Source organism: Hibiscus syriacus, unplaced genomic scaffold (genome assembly GCF_006381635.1).
Source record: "Hibiscus syriacus cultivar Baekdansim isolate YM2019G1 unplaced genomic scaffold, ASM638163v2 tig00110114_pilon, whole genome shotgun sequence".
Taxonomy (NCBI): domain Eukaryota; kingdom Viridiplantae; phylum Streptophyta; class Magnoliopsida; order Malvales; family Malvaceae; genus Hibiscus; species Hibiscus syriacus.
In genome coordinates, this window is record NW_024062594.1 from 2577787 (window position 1) to 2596819 (window position 19033).

The 19033-nt window shown below is 36.2% G+C and overlaps 2 protein-coding genes, 1 long non-coding RNA gene and 1 pseudogene across 4 annotated transcripts; 3 read left to right on the top strand and 1 right to left on the bottom strand.

Annotated features, from left to right (window-relative positions):
- The first annotated feature begins 38 nt into the window (after nt 1-38).
- LOC120215319 lies at nt 39-7201 on the top strand. Of its 2 annotated transcripts, none has more exons than XM_039213031.1 (7): nt 39-425; nt 555-663; nt 922-1042; nt 1180-1890; nt 2670-3348; nt 3532-4503; nt 6758-7201. In XM_039213031.1, the coding sequence occupies exons 1-7, from the start codon at nt 230-232 to the stop codon at nt 7183-7185; spliced, it is 3216 nt and encodes a 1071-aa protein (XP_039068962.1). In that variant the 5' UTR covers nt 39-229; the 3' UTR covers nt 7186-7201. The 2 variants fall into 2 exon arrangements, with proteins under 2 accessions (XP_039068962.1, XP_039068961.1); XM_039213030.1 differs by having other exon boundaries at nt 2670-3347; nt 3525-4503.
- Nucleotides 7202-7229: 28 nt separating this feature from the next.
- LOC120215320 lies at nt 7230-8321 on the top strand. Its single transcript, XR_005524932.1, has 2 exons — nt 7230-7695; nt 7969-8321. It is a non-coding gene; the product is annotated as an uncharacterized LOC120215320 (long non-coding RNA).
- A 1532-nt stretch (nt 8322-9853) lies between these two features.
- LOC120215321 (uncharacterized membrane protein YuiD) lies at nt 9854-12105 on the top strand. The gene is made up of 5 exons (XM_039213032.1): nt 9854-10214; nt 10825-10981; nt 11245-11295; nt 11517-11609; nt 11944-12105. The coding sequence occupies exons 1-5, from the start codon at nt 10123-10125 to the stop codon at nt 12001-12003; spliced, it is 453 nt and encodes a 150-aa protein (XP_039068963.1). The 5' UTR covers nt 9854-10122; the 3' UTR covers nt 12004-12105.
- A 382-nt stretch (nt 12106-12487) lies between these two features.
- Nucleotides 12488-17115, bottom strand: LOC120215322 (annotated as a pseudogene).
- Nucleotides 17116-19033: the final 1918 nt, after the last annotated feature.

A 19033-nucleotide genomic window follows, 5' to 3' on the forward strand; every position in this document is an offset into this window, starting at 1 on the left:
CATCATAGTTATTCTCTAAAATTTGACAGTTTATAAAGATTTTGTATCAAGCATTCTATTTCGAGAAACAGGCATTACACCTTTTTTTTTCAGTTATTTTGAAGTTGCTTGGATGAAACACGAAAAGGGGCAAGTTGGGAGTAAATTATGGGACAAGATTGCTGGTTAATTACTAGATTGTTGGGGGATTGTTGTGATTGTTTCAGTAGGGTCGATTAGGGCAGCAGAGATGCCTCCTTCTCCAGCATTTAGACACTCTCCACGGAAGGAACTGAGAGGGGAAACCCACAAAAGATGGCGTAGTTTGGAGGGCGGGTTGTATGTACAAGAAAAAGATGACGACCTTGCATTGTTCAATGATATGCAGTCCAAAGAAAGGGAATATTTTTTGCTTCAGTCCTCGGATGACTTGGAAGACTCATTTTGTAATTTTCTATTTTTCCTTTTGATTTCAGTTGTATTGGCTTATTTTCCTGTGAATTGAGGAACGTAGACTAGAGTCTGCAAACTAACGTCATTGTCTGTTTTCTTTGGTTTTGAATTATTGTTTACAGCTACAAAACTGAAATATTTTTCAGATTTCAAGCTTGGAATATCTGTTCCTGTTCGAGGGGAGACTAGTGAACTCCTTGTTGCAGATGAAGAGAAAAATGACTATGAATGGTAGGTCATAATTTCCTCTGCAGAGATTTTTGAATGAACTTTTTGTTTTTGAACTAAGCTGAAATAGTAATATAATCTTCATGTTAGTTGGCGTGTTAATGTTTGGTGTATGTAAGAATAAAGTCATTGCCAATGGCCTAGGCAAGAAATTAGTATTATTTTATCATTTTTATTTCATTCATTGCATGCTATTGAGCTGTTATATGTACTTGGAAGTTTTTTGGCCCTCACAAATTGTCATTCTTGGTGATTTTGAAGGTTATTAACTCCACCTGACACCCCCCTTTTTCCTTCGTTGGATGATGAGCAACCTCCAGCTAACATTGCTCGTAGGGGTAGACCTCAGACTCAACCCATTTCCATATCAAGATCATCCACAGTATGTTGCCATATCACTCTTATGGAATGAAAATGTGCATTAATGAAATAATTCAACATTCATTATAGTTTTATCTTGAAAGTCTGATCTTATTCTTTCTAAATCTTCACCCTTAATCCTCTGTGAACAATATGCAGATGGACAAGAGTTACAGAAGCAGTAGGGGCAGTCCAAGTCCAAATCGTTTAAGTCCATCACCTCGGTCTGGGAGTAGCACACTTCAATCTCGAGGAAGACCATCTTCAGCACCTCAGTCCAGTCCAATAAGGCAACCTACTCCAACTCGGAGACAATCTCCTTCCCCTAGTAAAAGTTCAGCACCCGTTCGAAGGTCTTCTACACCTACTCCTCAAAGGACAAGCACAGAGGGAAGGGGAACATCTCCTATGAGGACAAGTAGGGGAAACTCTACATCACCAAAAATAAGGGCATGGCAGTCAAATATCCCCGGTTTCTTCTTAGATACACCGCCCAATCTTCGTACTTCTCTGGCTGATCGACCAGCATCATATGTGAGGGTTTCCTCCCCTGCATCTAGAAATGGAAGGGATGCAAGATTTGGCAGGAAATCGATGTCGCCAACTGCCTCTAGAAGTGTCAGCTCATCTCATAGTCATGATCGGGACCAAGTAAGCTCATACAGTAAAGGATCTATAGCATCATCTGGTGATGATGATGTAGACACTCTACAATCTATTCCTCTTAGTGGATCTACCCTTTCTGTTTCAAGGAGGCTTGACACATACACAAATAACAAGGGGCCAACCCCCTTTAACAAGAAATCAGCTAGAGTGTTTTCACCAAGTTCTGCTCCAAATCATTCCTTTGATTCTGCTCTTCGCCAAATGGTATTTATTACCTTTTTTAGGTTGATACGCATCTGTTACATCTGTTTGGGTCCTTATACAAGTGTCAAAATATTAGTAGTTAACTTGTCTGCTCTAATGTTCTGAACCTACCTTGCTTTATTTGCTATAGTTTATTTAGTTCCTTTCTGAATGACTTGCAACAGATGATTGTTTTTATTCCAGTATTTTTCACTAAGAAGTTATAGATTTAGACTATTTGTTAATGGGAAAAGAGATATGGAAGATCATTGTACTGTGTCATGTCCGGCTAATGCCATATATCTAGGGGCGGTAAACTTGATGGTATAATTTAAATCGATGGGTTTGATGTGATCCTACTAGTCAGTAAGCATTGTGAGAACCATAGTCAGAATTAATTGCTAGATGAAGTTTTTGGAAGTGACCTGAATGCTTAATTTAATCTGGTATGTCTTGAAAGGGGAAAGAAAGTCAGAACTCCAGAACTTCCTATTGAACTACTGCATTCTATAAACCACATTTCGTATTTAAGTAAACTTTTGGAGCTGTTGGCTTTCTTTTGATGTGTTTTAATTTGTTAAATAACTCAAGAACTTCAATGCAATTTGCATGGTCTAAATCTTTACTACTAAGCAAAAAGAAATTTAAGATAGTTGTGAAAGAATTCATGCGGTGTCTTGTTAACCCTGATGCATTCACTTGTTCTTATTTAGACTTTTTGTGCATAATTAATGCATATCAAATGTTCTTGGTCATCAATTCAGACCTTATAGTTCATTGTAATCAATATTTTGATGCAGGATCATCGGAAGAGTCCTCCAAATATGTTCAGACCTCTATTATCTAGTGTTCCAAGTACCACTTATTTTGTTGGGAAGGGCAGTTCTGCACATCCTTCTTTGATGTCAAAGAATTCATCTGTTGCCACCAGCCGTAATGCAAATTCTGATCAAGGTACAAGTACTTTGTTTGATACTGAAGGAAGCGACCAATATGATGACATGGCAAGTGAATGCAGAAGGGGACCTTATGTCAGTGTTCTAGAAGAGGTTTTTGCCTTCGATAAGATGGATGTAGTAAACCAGGATGCTAGCTATGAAAGATGTAATATTCTTGTTGAAGATGCTGATAGAGACTCTGCAATGCAATGTGACCGAGGCCACTCTGAGGAGTTAAGTCACCATGGTCTTGAAGTGGAAATGAGTTCAAATTCTGATGCTCTGTGTGACAGGGGAGACCTTTCAGAAGTTGATAGTTTTGAGAATGCAAAAATTTGTTCTAAATGTGGTTGCAGGTATCGTGTTATTGAGCAGGTTGAAGAAGAAATCAGTCTTTGCACAGATTGCAGTAGGCAACATGATGTAATCGCTGGTGACATTTCTGATGCAGTGAATTACCCAGGGTTGTCTATGAGAATTTCTGAAGAGGATAAACCCTTTCTCGGATTGTCTGGTTCACCATTGCAAGTTACTGATGCAGTTGATCCCTGGATTTCTTATCAGGAAAAAAATATCAAGCAAAGTGAAAATTTCTCTCAAGAAAATTCTCTTGGAGGTTCTCTGGCAGAGGGAGGTGAGCAGAGGCTTGGTTATCAGCAAGAGATGGTTGAATCAACTGTTGGTTATTCTATACCTGAGATGGACACAGGAGGTCAGCAGTTGAATTACTCTGATGAACATTCTGGTTTGAAGGTTAATACATCAGAAGTTGTAGGTATTTCAGTGCTGTTAAAGAGGTCAGGCAGTAGCAAGGGGCCTGTTGTTCTAGGTAGGACCTTTGCTACCCTTCCATCAGAAGATTTTTCTTATGCAAGAGACAGTTCTAACAGTTATAGAAGCTCTGTTGGACATGGAAGTGTCTCTGCATCATCCTCTGTCGAATTGGGCTCATGTAGGCAAACAGATACATGTGTACAATTGAATGGTAGAAAATCTGAGTTGCAGAATTACAGATATGACGTGAATGCAAAGCCTCAAAGCTTTACTTTGTCTCGAAGTTCAAGCAATAATTACCAAGCTTTAAGTCTTGCATCTAGTATGAATGATGAAAACTTTGAGGGTTCTGTTCGTAGTCTGAAATTTGAGGAGGCAGAGGAAATAGCTGGAGTTTCTCTAGCCAAAGCTTCAGAAAATTCAGAGGCAGATTCATCATTCCCTGCTGCTGCCGTTCCCAAAACTGATGGTATTGAGTGGAATGAAAGTACGCAAGTAACTGATACTTCAACCTCTGGGCCATCAGAGGACAATACAGCAGCACCATTTCATCCCAATGACTATAGTGTTTCATATGAAAATGGAGATAACTTACCAAGTAATGCCAGGATAGCCTCAAGTGTTGAAGCATTAGCCACCACTCTGGATCCTACTCTTGAAGAACATGGTATGCGAAATGATACTCCTGATGGTATAGATGCTATTGAGGCTGCTGGCCACAGCTCTTTGACTACAATCTCAGAAATTGAAATTGATAATTCTTGTCGGAGTTCCTGCAGTTCAGAACTTGATGGCTTGCCTCCAAATTCGGGGAAGGAAAAGAAGATATCCTTGGATCTTTTAGATGTTATACCTTTAAGTGTGGATGTTACTGCTTCTGTTGAGGAGCATAATATCTCAGATCACGCAGATGGTGTTTTAGGTATGTAGTTATTTCATTTTGTCTCTCCATCTATTTCGCACTTCCAACTTGAGAATTAAAATTTCATTTGCGTTCTTGAGAAGTTTCTTGATTTGTCTATCAATATTTGTGATGAACAATTTTATGCTATGTTTAATACTTCATGAACTATCCATACTAGTCCTTTTGAAAGTTAGATTATTCTTTCTTCAACCATTGTTGCTTTCTTGTAGTTTTATTAATAAGATCAGTAAATAGCAACAGTAAGAGCTGCTTTTAATCCTTCATTGACTACCCATCATGATTGACCCCTTTTCTCTTTTTCTTTGGGTTAAGGTTCAAGTTTGTCATTATACCCAGAACTGAGATCAAATTTACCACTCATCTTTTAGCAGGTGCAATTTTAACATTCTAAATTTAGGTTGGCTTAAAATTGGTCAAAAGTTAATCATGAATGGAATATTCCATGGAGAAGCAGTGGATATCGAATATTTATTTGTGGGTATCTTTTATCATTTTTGATAAAATTAAACCAATTGGTCTAATGGGATGAGGCACTAGATCCCTTAAGTAAGGTCATGGATTTGAATCGTGGCTTTGTGAATGGAGCAAATTGAGTTGGGAGGGTCGTCCCATAATGGGCCTTTATAGTACCCAATCCGTATTAGTGGTCAATAGATCATATTTCCGATAAAATTAAAGTAGTATTAACTATTAAGTCTGCATTTTTCAGAGATGGGTAACAAGTTTACATATCACTATTAACCCTAACAATGATAAATATTTAGAAACTGCCATATTACTTTAATATTTTTGGCGTTTCTAATAAAAGTTGTACTCTCATCAGTGATTTTATTTTCAAATCTGTTCAGTTACTTGGTTTGAGTTCAGTCACGACCTTCATAAGGTTTTCATTCCCCAATTTATAGCAGCTAATTACTTGCCACTTCTGGGAAAGCTGTGGATAAGGCAATTACTGCTCTGATAATCGATGTGAGGATGGCCTCTTTGTTTTGAATGAGTTTCTGTGGCTTCAATAAGAGATAAGGGATAAGAGAAAAGAGTATGAGTTGTTTTTCCGTGAGTTTAGGTTACCCCCATAGATATGTTGCCAAATTCTGATCTTCAAAGAATTTACTTTACATTGGAAGTTATGGTCAATATTTTTTCTCTAAGTGAATGTTATCATTTATATCTTGGATTCATGGTCATAAAGGTATGGTATTTCTTCCTCCTTACTGCTCGTCAAAAAAGGTAAGAAAGGGATAGACAAGCATAATGAATATATAAACTATGTACTGGCATGTACTGACAAGCACAACTTTTTAGATCACTTAAGTGCAATTGATCTCAGGTGTTGAGAAAGAGGTATATCAGAGATCATTGTATCACAATCTACCAGCATGTTGCTGTGATGTTGACATTATCCTTATATTAGATAACCTGAATGACTCTTTTAGTTGTAGTGTTTTCTGCGTAGGACTGCTTTAACTTCAAATATTGGAAATTAATGCTTGCTTTGCAATGAATCATACTCTTGCATACCTGTAGTGGTGTCATGTTAAACTCCATTTGCACGCTGTTACTTTTTTTTCTTCTTCAATATTTGCACTGTCAAACTAATTTTATTTACAATTATTTTAACTCCATTTCGTACATAAGAATAGATGGATTTGGCCTTATGTCTATGTAAAAAATGATATTCCTCAGTTTGCGGATCAGATAAGATTTATATTTTTTTTTAATTCTTGATGTCGATGCCTTTTCGAATTTAGGCTTTGCTGGGTAGAATGGAAAGAAAATTGGAAGGATGGAAGATTAAAGGGGTAGAGAAGTGGAAAGATGGAAAATACATTTTTTCTTTGCAGTGGTGTGCTTGGTAGGAAAGATGGAAAAATTGAAAGAAAATTTAATTTTCTTTACATTTTTTGCTTGGTAGAGTTAAAAATGAGAGTAAAGCTTTTGAAAGCTACATAATTCTGAAATAACTTCTCTCACACATGTTCTCTCCTATTTTCCTTTCAAACTGGGAGGATTTGTTTTTACACACAGGATGGAAAATGATCATCTCTCATTTTTCTTTCCTACCAAGCATACTTCAAAATCATTTCTTTCCACTTTTCCACTCCCTCCCATTTTCCACTCAACCAAGCAAAGCCTTAGAGCCCAAAGCTGCACACTATCTGATTATTTGCTAAAGTTCAGCTCTGATTTGTTACCGAGTGGCAGTGAGATTTTGTTTAGTCTTTGATGGAACTTTTATGCTTTTTAACAGAGGAATCAACTGTCTTGGTAGAATGTCGTGGAGGAAGTAAGGCCCGAAGCCTGACACTTGAAGAAGCAATGGACACAATACTTTTCTGTAGTTCCATTATCCATGATCTTGCCTACGAGGCTGCAAGCATTGCCATTGAAACTGAAAGTTCAGTGCCATTGGAAGGTTCTAGGCCAACTGTGACGATCTTGGGGAAATCCACTTCTGACAGGAAAGACCTACGGGGGCGAACTGTTGGTAGATGGACTTCGAAATCTCATAAAGTCAGGCACAGGCAGGTAGAAACTGGTGTAAAATCCATTCCTACCGAGACTGTAAATGACGAAAATGCCTATGAACCTTCAAATCACAATGTTGATATTCCTACTAAGATGGACAGTATGAACCCTCCAAAGCTAGAATCCAAGTGTAACTGCTCTATAATGTGAGAAAGTTTTTCAGTCAGTTTATCAAAAAAAAAAAGTTTCAGTATGACAAAACATGCAGTGCTTCACCAGCCTCCTCATGACTTTGCTACCCCTCCGGTCTTGTTTGGAAAGATTGGCAAATGCTTTGTATTTTAAAATCATTTTGTGGTTAAATTTGTTGGCATGGGTTTGTCTTTGGTTCCACATTTATTTGTAAGAAATTCCACCGGTTGTTGGTGGTGGCATAAATTGTATAGTTATTTAGGTTGATATTAGTTAAGGCAGTGTGGGGGTCGGGGCATTTGTGTTTTTTCCGGAATCACCAAATTCTTTGTTAGTTATTACTGTTTGTTTTGGGTCCTGTTCTTTGTAGTAGAAAGTGTGAACTAAGACCCTACCCCCTCATTGATATTCAATTGTTATGACTATTGAAAATAATATTAGTTCAATTTGGTTAGCTTCTCCATCTCCTTGGTAACAGGTACTGAGACAGTGTGTACCTGCTTAAGAGGATTTTGCTGCACATTACAGGTATGTACAAATTCTTTGTCCTTTGCTTCAAGACAGTTATGATGAATGTAGGCAAAATATGCTACTTATAATATGATATGAATAACGTGCCTTTGTCGTTCATGCTGATTTTTTCTTTCTTTGTAAGTTTCATGCTGTATTTATCTCTGTATTTCTTTCTCTTGTATAAGTTTTCGTAATGATATTTACTTATCGTGCATGTTTGCAGCCCTTTTTGCAAAGGGTGCTCATGTCTTGTTTGGTAGTTTTTCAACATTTCACCCTTTTTCGCAGGGGAAAGTTTTCTCTAAGAGCTATTGCAATGCAATGCATGGCGTTGGGAACCCACTACCCCAGCCTATCCTTCATCAACTTGGTCAAAAAACTCCTCACTGGTATCTGACATGTTTCTTAGACATCCAAGGCTTTAAATTTATTGGTTTTTATTATATGGGGAAGAGGGGCGGGGACCCAACAGCATTATAGCAGCCATTGGAGCAATTTGGTTGAACATCTTGAGCTACTCTTAACATCTGATATCTAAAGATACGATTCGAGTTTGAAACTTGAAATGTCCTGTATTTTTTGTTCTTTTCAGCAGCCTTGATATATGTCATACAGTAAGAGTTATTTGAAAGTCGAGAGTAGGGTTTTTCTATAGTTTCTCTCCCTTGGCTCTGGGTGCTGAAACTGAGCAGCTTTCAGGAATGAGTGCTCAGAGATCATCATATTTTGTTATAGTTTACTTTATTAGCAGTTTTGTGCATAAATGGTGGAAAATTCCTTACTTGGCTAGCAGTGAATATATGGATAGCTATTCTAGAAATAAGAAAGCAGATGAATCTGGATTTTTCATACAGGTATCAGGATTCATATACCATTATCTTCTTCTTCTAGATCACATGGTTATATATGTAAGGGAAAAAATTGCAAAACTCCAATCACATTTGTCCAAGCAGGCTCTATCAATTATTTGATTTTGATTGAAGAAAATGAGCTTTATCTATTTGGTAATGTGTACTTGGACTAGATTCTTCATCATCTCATTACCAAACCTCAAAATCAATCTTAAATTTATTAATTTTGTATGATTACACATTAAGTTTTTATTTTAGTTTAATAAAAAAATGATATTAATCGGATTGTACACTTAGCAAACATAATTATTTGTTGCATAGTAATTTAATTTCAGGATGAGGCAGATTCAAAGCACATGGATAAATGATAAAAGACGATTCCAGAGTGAACAGGCCCCTCGACTTCTTATGCTAGAAGATGCTTAACTAAGGTAAGAGGGTTAACTTGTTTCACTTTAAATGGACAAAAAGAGAACAAAAGAAAGAAAGAACATTGAAAAGGATAAATTAATATTTTTATTTTGGTCACTAGACTTTAAAATTTATATTAAAAATATTTAATTTTAATTCTTTTACACTTTGGTCACATTATTTACTTTAATTGATGTGACATGTTTATCTATTTAATAACAGTTGAATCGGAATAACAAAAGTTAATTCTTTTAATTAATTAATACTCTCTTTGTTTTATTAAATTTGCCTTTATTGACTTTTGATATTTGTATTTGTTTTATATTTATTGACTAATAAAACAATGATATATGTTATCGTTTCAGAGGAGAGTATTGATTTATTTTAAAAAAAACATTTAACATGCTGATTCAATTGTGGTTAAATATGATACCGTTATAAATAATTATATTTTTTTTATTAATTTGGAGTAGATATAAGGTCTGTTCAAATATAACTTTAAATTATTTGATATTAAATGTTAATACTCCTGACATTCATAGTGTTTGAATCTGAACCTCTAACAGTAATTCTTTTACTACCGAGATTGCTGGTTCGTGCACAATATATGTTTTAAAATTTTGATGACCAAATTGAATGTACCTTAAAGGTTCAGTGGCTTCCAGTATAGTTTACCCTAAAAATATTATTATATTTGTTAATAAAGATATTGAAATCTAATGGAACGAAGATCTGGATTAATGGAAAGAGAGGTAGAAGTAAAAGAATGGAAGAGGGGCAAATGGGAGAAGAAATTGGAGACATGATTAGGATGGGGGGCAGTGGCGTATTCAGTCGGAATGTCGAACAAGGCGAAGACCGTTAGTTGTTTTGTTTTTGAGTTTGACATTTGAACAAAAAACCAAACATATGTCCATGTCTCATTTCAAGCTCTCTCTCTCTCTCTCATGCAGTTCAAAGGATTAATCAAAGTCGCCGCTTAATCCGCTCTTCTTCATCCTCATTTACCCTTCCCAACATCCACTTTTGGATTTGCCCCTTTTTCCCCTGAATTTTGATCCTTAAACATCTTCTTTTTCTTTGGATCTTTCATCAATAAGATTGCAGTATAGCAGCTCCCTTCATAAGGAAATAAACTAAACAAAATTCTCTGAATGAAATAACACCATTCTCTTCACCAATGTCTTCTTCCTCTATTCTTACAAATTACCCTCTTATTTGTGCTTTTATTGCATTTGCTATTGCCCAATCTATCAAGTTCTTCACCTCCTGGTATCACTTTCTCTTCACCATGAATCTTAAATCTTTGTTTTGTTTTGTTTCTGTTATTTCAATTTTTTTTAATATTTGAGGATCATTTGCTGCATGTCTAATATATGGAATTTTGTTGTTAATTATCTTTCGGTGAACTTGTTTCCTAGAGCTTTTAATTGGGTAATTGCTGCTTTCATCATTGGTGGAATAAAAAGTTGCCTTAGATAAATGGTGTTCAATTGATTTGACCTGGTTCAGCTATCAATTTCAAATAAACTCCCTTATATCCAAGTTCATCAGTACACCCAAAATTCAACATCTTGAACCTTGGGGTTTCTTTGATTATTCAAGCTGTAATTATGGTCAGCTCTAGCTTGATTCAATTCCCTATTTTGTAATGATAGCATTTTTTAGTTTCCATGCTTTCTTTTACACTCTTCTAATTACCCAATTGGTAGATTTAGTTAAGAAAAATCTTAGTACACAGAACCATTTGAGGGACTCATGCTGATAACTTGATAGATTATAGAGTTGGGGGTGGCAAGTTTGTAGAGCTGATTGATAGATGGCGGTATTTTTCTTGCTATTTGCACCGGTTTTTCCTTGTTAAAGTTTTTGAGTTCTGCAGGTACAAGGAAAAGCGATGGGATATCAAGCAACTTGTGGGATCCGGTGGGATGCCTTCGTCCCATTCTTCTACTGTCACTGCTCTTGCTACTGCTATCGGATTCCAAGAAGGTTTTGGAGGATCACTATTCGCAACCGCAATGATCTTAGCTTGCATAGTATGATCCTTAGTTTCTCGTTTTATGATTGGCTTGTAAAACTAGTGAATCACATCGAATTGGAGTCTGCCATGATTTTTAGATTTTGCTTTCTATGTTCCTGCTGGTGCCTGGTGCTAGTCTAATTTTTTCCTAATATTGATTTCTAGTACCTGAGCAAAATGCAACAGGGCTGATAAACTTACAATCAATGAATGGGGTTCTTATGTCACCGACACTGCCTACATTAGATTGTGTTTTGATGGGATGGATTTGATCTGCAGGTAATGTATGATGCAACCGGTGTGAGATTACACGCTGGACGGCAGGCAGAGGTTCGATTCTTTTGCTCTGGTGTTTTCTATTTATATCCTCATTCCATGTCTTTTCCAAAACACAAATTTCCGCGTTGTCTCTACCAATATTTTCAGAGTAATTGGATGTTGTAAAAGCTTTACTTATAAACTGCATTTCCCATTATGAAATGGGATGCATAATCACTTGGTTTAAACTTGATTTCTTTCATTTATCCATTGCCAAATTGTATGTTCGTCAGGTCCTGAATCAAATTGTTTACGAATTGCCTGCTGAACATCCTCTGGCTGAGAGCAGACCATTACGTGAACTTCTCGGTCACACCCCTCCCCAGGTACATTTGCATAGCAGATTATCTGTAATAATTACTTGATCCACACTCTTTTTCTTTAACATCCTTTAGTTAAGCTTCATTTTCCCCCTTAAAAACTAATCGAGAAGATCTTGTAGCCCCCTGGCCCTTTATTTTTCTTCAGAACAATAGATGTTTCAAATGTTGTAACTAATGGCTATGGAAATCTGGGTTATGTTTTAACATCGATGTTGATCTACATACAAATTATAAACTGCAATAATGTTGGTAATATCGGGCACTTAGAGCAACTTCATCCGGGACAGTAGTTTTGTGGAAAGAATTTATAATTTTCAACCTTCCATCTCAATTACAGGTTTTTGCTGGTGGACTGCTTGGTATTGTAACATCTGCTGCTGGTTATTTTATTATCTAGGGAATCAGGTAAATGTTGATGCTCATAGTGATCATAGATATCATTCTACAATAGCTTCGATATTTGAACCTCGGTTGCCTCATCGACTGCCACACAAACGAACTGCAACTTGCAGATCTTCACTCCCAATGGAGAGGTTTCTAGGATTTGAGTAATAATGTTTCAGATGTCTATAAGAGCATGTTGTTACTTTGGAGTTTCAATTCATTTAACCAGTAGCATCTTTTAACTTTTAAATGATTTGTCTTGTGTAATGGTGATAGATTGAAGCATCTGCTCAATCTAATCAAATGTAAATTGTTTTTGCCATATGTATATTAGTTCTAGGGTTCTAGCATTATCCAGTTGCATTCTTGACAATCTTTTAGCAAGGATATTTTACTGGAATATCAACTTATTTGTTGATTAAAGGTTCGGATTGAAAAAAAGAATCGAACTTAGCTTGTTATTGTCAAGTCAAACTCTCAAACAAGTCAAATTCGAGTATTTTAATAATGTGGTATTTTATTATGCATGAAGCAGTACAACTGACCAGTATTCCAAGTCTTGTAGTTTTCAGCCATTCAAGATATGGTCTTCTATATTGGTTGACTTGAATCCTAAAATGGTAGAAAAAACCGTTTTCATCTTTGCATAAGGATCCCCTACAATACTTGACTTAGAACGCCAAGCGACGTGCTCGTCTAGCCTGACTAAAATGGCTCCTTGTCCCGTCAACTGACAAGTTCTCCACCATGACAATGAATCCGATGACATTTTAACCTCTATAGCGTCCATGTAGTTCTTCCAGGGTGCTAATTTCGCTTCGCTCCCACACTGAAATCCGGTAACAGTATCGGCTGGCCAAAGCACACATACCTTGGCAGACACTTTATATTCCTCAGCAGCCTTAAATGCAGCTCGAACAAGATTATAGGACTCCTCCACTGGTGCTATAATAAGAAGGAACTCAACTTTGTCTACAGACACAAGATCATGCGTAGAAATGGTTTTCTGCAATAATTTTAAGATGAATAGAAAAAAATCTATACAACACCATGCTTAGGTTCAAATGCTTCTAAATCATCCAGTGATCGTGCTTCGAAGTTCATAAATCGATGACAAACATGCATAATTGATCAATAATATATCATACCAAGCAAATCCTATATTCAATCTTTAACTCAAATAATGTCATATTATCATTAATAACACCATAATCCATTCATAAAGCAGTGTGTCTATCGCTTATAACCTGCTAGTTAGGTCATTTGTTACCATGGAAGACAGAACTACTTTTAAAGATTTTATGTGATTTGCTTGATACAATATTTGAATGATTATGCGAATGATTTATGAAGTTCTTTATTTTGATTATAATGATTCTTTAACCGTTCAATAAAATGATTCATTGATCAATTAATGTTATTGAATGATTCCATATGATATCCTGAAATGTTAAGCTTGATCTTATGTGCTTGTGTGACTAACCGAATGTGGTCGTTCATTCCTTCCGGTACTAGAATCGAGACATTACTAGTTATTTAAGGCTTATATTAAGCGAGAAGTTTATGTTTCATATACTCTTACAAGAATTTTAGATAGGATACTTCTATATTAATGGAGATAGGGAGTGTTATGTGTGACATTGATGATGGTAATACCGTTATCTTATGTCAATTTCGAGCCATGAGATAATATAAACAGACATACGACGTCAAATGAGCAACAAGAAAAGGCAAAAGACCGAAAGGTGCATGAGGGGATTATATATGTACCTCACTTGGAGAATTTGATAAAACCCTAACATTCATATGAGGCAGCCTTGACCCTGGATCTGCACAGGGAACATAATCCCTTCGACGGCCGGTGGGCAATTCAGGAGCAGGCACAACGTCTTTACTATCTGGAACAAGTGCTCCTTCAAGATACCTGACACGCGCATAGATTACTAGAGAAATCATACCCAGCCATTATTTTAAAGATCAACAAGTTAATAGAAGTCTTGGAAATTGTTTAATTCCATCTACTGTGGTTGTTGGAAGTTTCAAACAATTCTAAAGAGTAATATTCATACCTAAATCCAAGATCCTCAGCAGGAAAATGGAGTTGAAGGCTCTTTCCTTCTTCAAAAATATGTTTTAGTTTAGCAAGCCTCGATGATCCAAGCGGGTTATTTTCATTTAAAATTAACCCTGAGAGTTGTGAACGACCTACCGAAAAGATTCCATCTAATATAGCCTTCTGCATGCCAGATGGTAAAATGGAACCAACCCCCTTATTAATAACTTGGTGAACTGCATAACAAGCAAAAGGAAGAATGGTGACCAACAATGAACTGAAACCAGAATATCTACCTTCAAAGGGTTTGCATAGCTTAAGATATACAGTACGATTATCAGGGCAATGGGTACATTAATTTACCAGAATTTGCAACAGCTGGATCAAGCCCAAGAGTTGCAGGAACTACCATTGCTGCTCTGAAGTTCTGCACGCTAAGAGCTGTATTGAATACAGCAATCTGACAATGCAATAAACATGGAAGCAATGACCGAAGAGCTCATGAATAAAAATGAACGAGAACAAAAGCAGGAAAGGCTGAAGCAAAATACCGGCTTACGTTCTGTTTCGTATGTGGCAAGTATTGAAGATGGTGCAACACCTTTCAATAGAGAAGCAATTTTCCAAGCCAGATTATGGGCATCCTGGATTCCTGTATTCATCCCTGCAAAATCAATGTTGAAATCCTATAAATGGTTTTTTCTCGTACCATAACTAGTATGCAAGGAACCACACTTTACCAACCAACGAAGCTACAAAAAAATATTTCAGTATTTAATGTTATAGAGTTGCCAGCTGCAGGTGACAAAAAATGTTAATCCTGAATGATCGATATGTACATTTTTATGGTCAGCAAAAAAAAAAGTGTTACTCACCAAAACCACCAGCGGGAGGGAAACGGTGGGCAGCATCTCCACAAAGCATTATTTGATTATTGCCGCAAACAAATCTCTCAGCAACTTCAGCATGCATCACCCATGGCTTAATGTCAATCACATCTATATCTGACAGCTCTTGACCAACCAATTTGAGTATTAACTTCTTGCATATCTACAAAAAGTTGCATCCTTCAAAGAAATTGTCATTGAAGTTTGTGAAGTTAACCGTTTATTTACCCATTAATATATTTTATTATCTAAAAGTAAAGTCAGCCATGCATTTAATTTAATCAAGATGCCGAGGTAAGCTTAGGACCTAAATCAACCATTAAGTCAGCCATGTACATTTAGAGTGCTAATGATGTAAATTGGTGGAACTAGGTGCCGCTTAAATGTACGCTAATTCTTCATCCACCTGATTTTTCTCTCTTTTGAATGAGCAACGACAAAAAAAGGGGTTATCCTAAACATCCAAATCTATGATGAAATGAAATACCTCAGGGCTGAAATCTTCCAGGTTTTGTTGAGGAGGATAGAATGGGATCTGCAAGATGATGATCAACAAATCATCTTCAGTATAGGGTGAATGTTAAAGTAGCGGTACTACGTAAACAGAGATGCAGAGCATTTCCTATAAACTCCGATACCTGTAATATGAATTCCCCTTGTGTAAGATCATGAGCAACAAGAACCCCGATAGCTTCAGTGTTAAAAATGAAAAATAGCATGCCATGCCTTTCATTAAGCAGGTATTGTCCGAGTTCCTTGCTCCAGAAATGAACACTCACAAGTTTTTGCAAGTCTTTTTCACCTTTCAATTCTATTCCGACATGCTTTCTTACCGCACTTCCAGCACCATCAGCGCCAATAAGAATTTTGGACTGAATTTTTCTCGTCAACAACTTACCTTCCTTGGAAAAAGAAACAGTTGCGGTAACACATTCATCAGTTGTGTCAATGGAGACACACTCATGCCCATCAAGATTTCCCTTCCCCTGAGTGGCTCTGGACCAAGGCCTTCGAGATCTTCTAACGTGTGAATACCAAAACCAAGGTTCTCCAACATCTTAACAAGTATCCTAGTTAACTTGTACTGTGAGAAGTGGGCAACGGAGATTGGACTAACAACCTTTTCAAAATCTGGCAATAATAGATAACAAAAGAATGGATTTATGGAACAATCTTTAATCACCTATATATCATCTACAATAGCACAGCATGAATATCCCCTTATTTAAAGCAGTCTAAGGGCTGGATTATTTACAAAAATAGAATTACATTTTCATTAAAGAGCAAAAAAAAAAAAGAGTCCTGAAATTGAAGAATGGTATAACTAAAGGATATGAATTGGAAGCAGCTACTGGCAAGCCGAAAACACATAAGACTATAAAGCCAATCAAACCTTTAGGATGTATATGGTCCACTGAACCAAGGATTGAACCAGTCAGTGAAGTACAGTATATAAATTTTCTCCATAAATATACAGGTGGTTGTGACCTTTGAATCTCCTATGCTAATCCATCCAATTTCCGAAACACCTAACAATCAGTAGCTACAAATTAAGCTTAATATACCTCTACTAGAGTAAAAAGATTACACTCAAACTTCCATAAACAAAGAAAACCGACCTCCATTGTTCGATTATTGATAAAATGAGCTTGCGGGTGCTTGGAAAAACCATTGTTTTTCTCCAAAACCGTGCATTTTACACCTACAAGACATCACTATTCACTTGCTACATAGTTCAAACACATTAAAAATATAAAAGAAAGAAAATTTTATAATAAGCTGCATTGATCTCTCTGAAAAAAATTTGATTAAACAAAGATGAAAAGAAAAGACAATTTCCACGTAAAGAAGCTCATGGAAATTGAAATTGTTCTATATTTACTTATGTTTATACTGAAAAGGAGGGAAAAAATGAAGAAATAAACTTTCGGTTAAATAACATACCGAATTTGTTGAGAAGAATCGAGAGAACGAGACCAACAGGTCCAGCACCAACAATCAAAACAGGAAGAAGAGAGTCATTGCCGCTGAGAATTTTGGAAGATGATAAGCTTCTACATTGAATATTATAAGGGTGGAATCTGATTATGGGTTTTGTTCCATGGGGGAAGTTAAAGCCCTTGATAAACCCTGAAACCCCCATGATCCAGATGCAGCTGACGCTGAAGCAAAGTGGAAAAGACACGAAGATTATTCGTTCAGGACAGTTAGGTTAGTAAAACGCTTGTTTTCAAATCATTTTTTGAGCTTGTTTATTTGGGTTAGCCCAAATCAATCTTTTCTTAAGGGTTTAGATTACAAGCCCATTTCATTTGCACCCAAAGTCCCAAACCCAGAGTATGTGTGATCTTTAAAATAATTGTTACAATTTTCATTAATTTTAATTTTCTTTAAATTTTTTTAGAATTTTAAAAGAAATATTTTTAAAAAGTTTGAATATATCATTTCTTAGATTACAAGTTTGAATAAATTTGTAACCCCTCAGACCAATGCGGATAACTCGATTCGATTTGGAGTGTCACATTTGCGCCACCGGGGCGACCCACCGTAAAAATAGCGGAAATTTTAAAACTTTTCTTAAAACATGTCAAATCATAAAATGATTTATTATTATTCAAAAATAAAATAGGTTTTTCAAACTCAGATATAAAACAAAATACAATTACATGCCCCCTAATCACATGTATCATACTCTGCAAGTAACGCCAGAAGAACTCCCTTACTGATGTTGATAGCTATACTGGTATAATTCTTTTAACCTGCAATGGTAAGCAATAGAGTGAGCTTCGAAAAGCTCAGTAATACAGAACTACCATATTATGCTACATGACATGCAGATAAATGGAAAACCATATAATTTCCTTATTGAATCAGACGTATACCCGTTGCGGAATAATATGGGGTTCCATCAGTAGTTCATCAAGTTGAAGCCAAGAAGATCACAGTTCATAGGAAGCATTCAAAGTATGACATTTTCAGGAGATCAAATAGGATGTCTAGTGTGTTCCAACAGTACGATAAAATCATGATATGTACACTAAACAAATAATAGCTCAGTAGAATCTCATAGTGGTTTAAAAACCCATCGTATAAAGAGTTAACCTAAGGGAACATCTTAGGGCCTGAGAGCTTACTCAAGAAAGTTTTGGGGCTACGGGGCCTACCTAAGAACACATCTTAGGGCCGCAGGGCCTACCCGAGAATGATCTCAGGGCCGCAGAGCCTACCTAAGAGTCACATTAGGTCCATAAAAATTTTCCAGCTTGATCAGAGTTGTACTTTACAAATCTGTATCTCCAAGATACAATTTATACAGTAATACAATTCCATAAGCCATCACCATTAAATCGGTGCATCCATAAAACAGTAACCATAGATTTCAGTGTACCTCATGTTAAAACAATAAAACAATTTATTAAAATATAAGGAACACACTAGAGAATCCAAGTACTTTTCAGAGGCATTATATAGTTATCAATATGGATAACATGAACTTGTGCAATTTGATCGAATTACAGGAGCAAGAACTTATTGAAGAGAATCGATTTCTAACCGATCTAATCAGACATTTCAGATTGATACTTTAGAATTCCACTATGTTTTCATGTGCATCAGGAAAACGTTCAGGAACCTTTATACATAATAATTCTAGTTTCAGATTTACTGATTGTGATTCTATTACCTAAACAATCAGATGTATTCAGGAATATACTTAAATTCATAAGATCTCAGCTCAATTGAACCAAATAGGGTATTCATAATCTTTTCATTCTGCGTTACATGCGTGTTCAGACATGACCGAAGTGATTTAATATGAAAATGTAGAAATAAAGATTCAAGACATTTACAATCCATGATGATCAATCGACTTATCGAACAATTCGAACTGAACAACTCTCAGAACTAATTCATGTTGACCCGTCAATTTACTGCCTTTCCAGAGTATTTACTCTTTAATACTAAACATTCTTGTCCATAAAATCATCTTCGTAATCATCGCTGAATAGATCTTCCAATAGTCCTTATTTCATTTCCACGTTCAATGATATCAGGAAATACGGACGTACTTGTTTCATGGTTCATGACCCATAACGATAATTCAT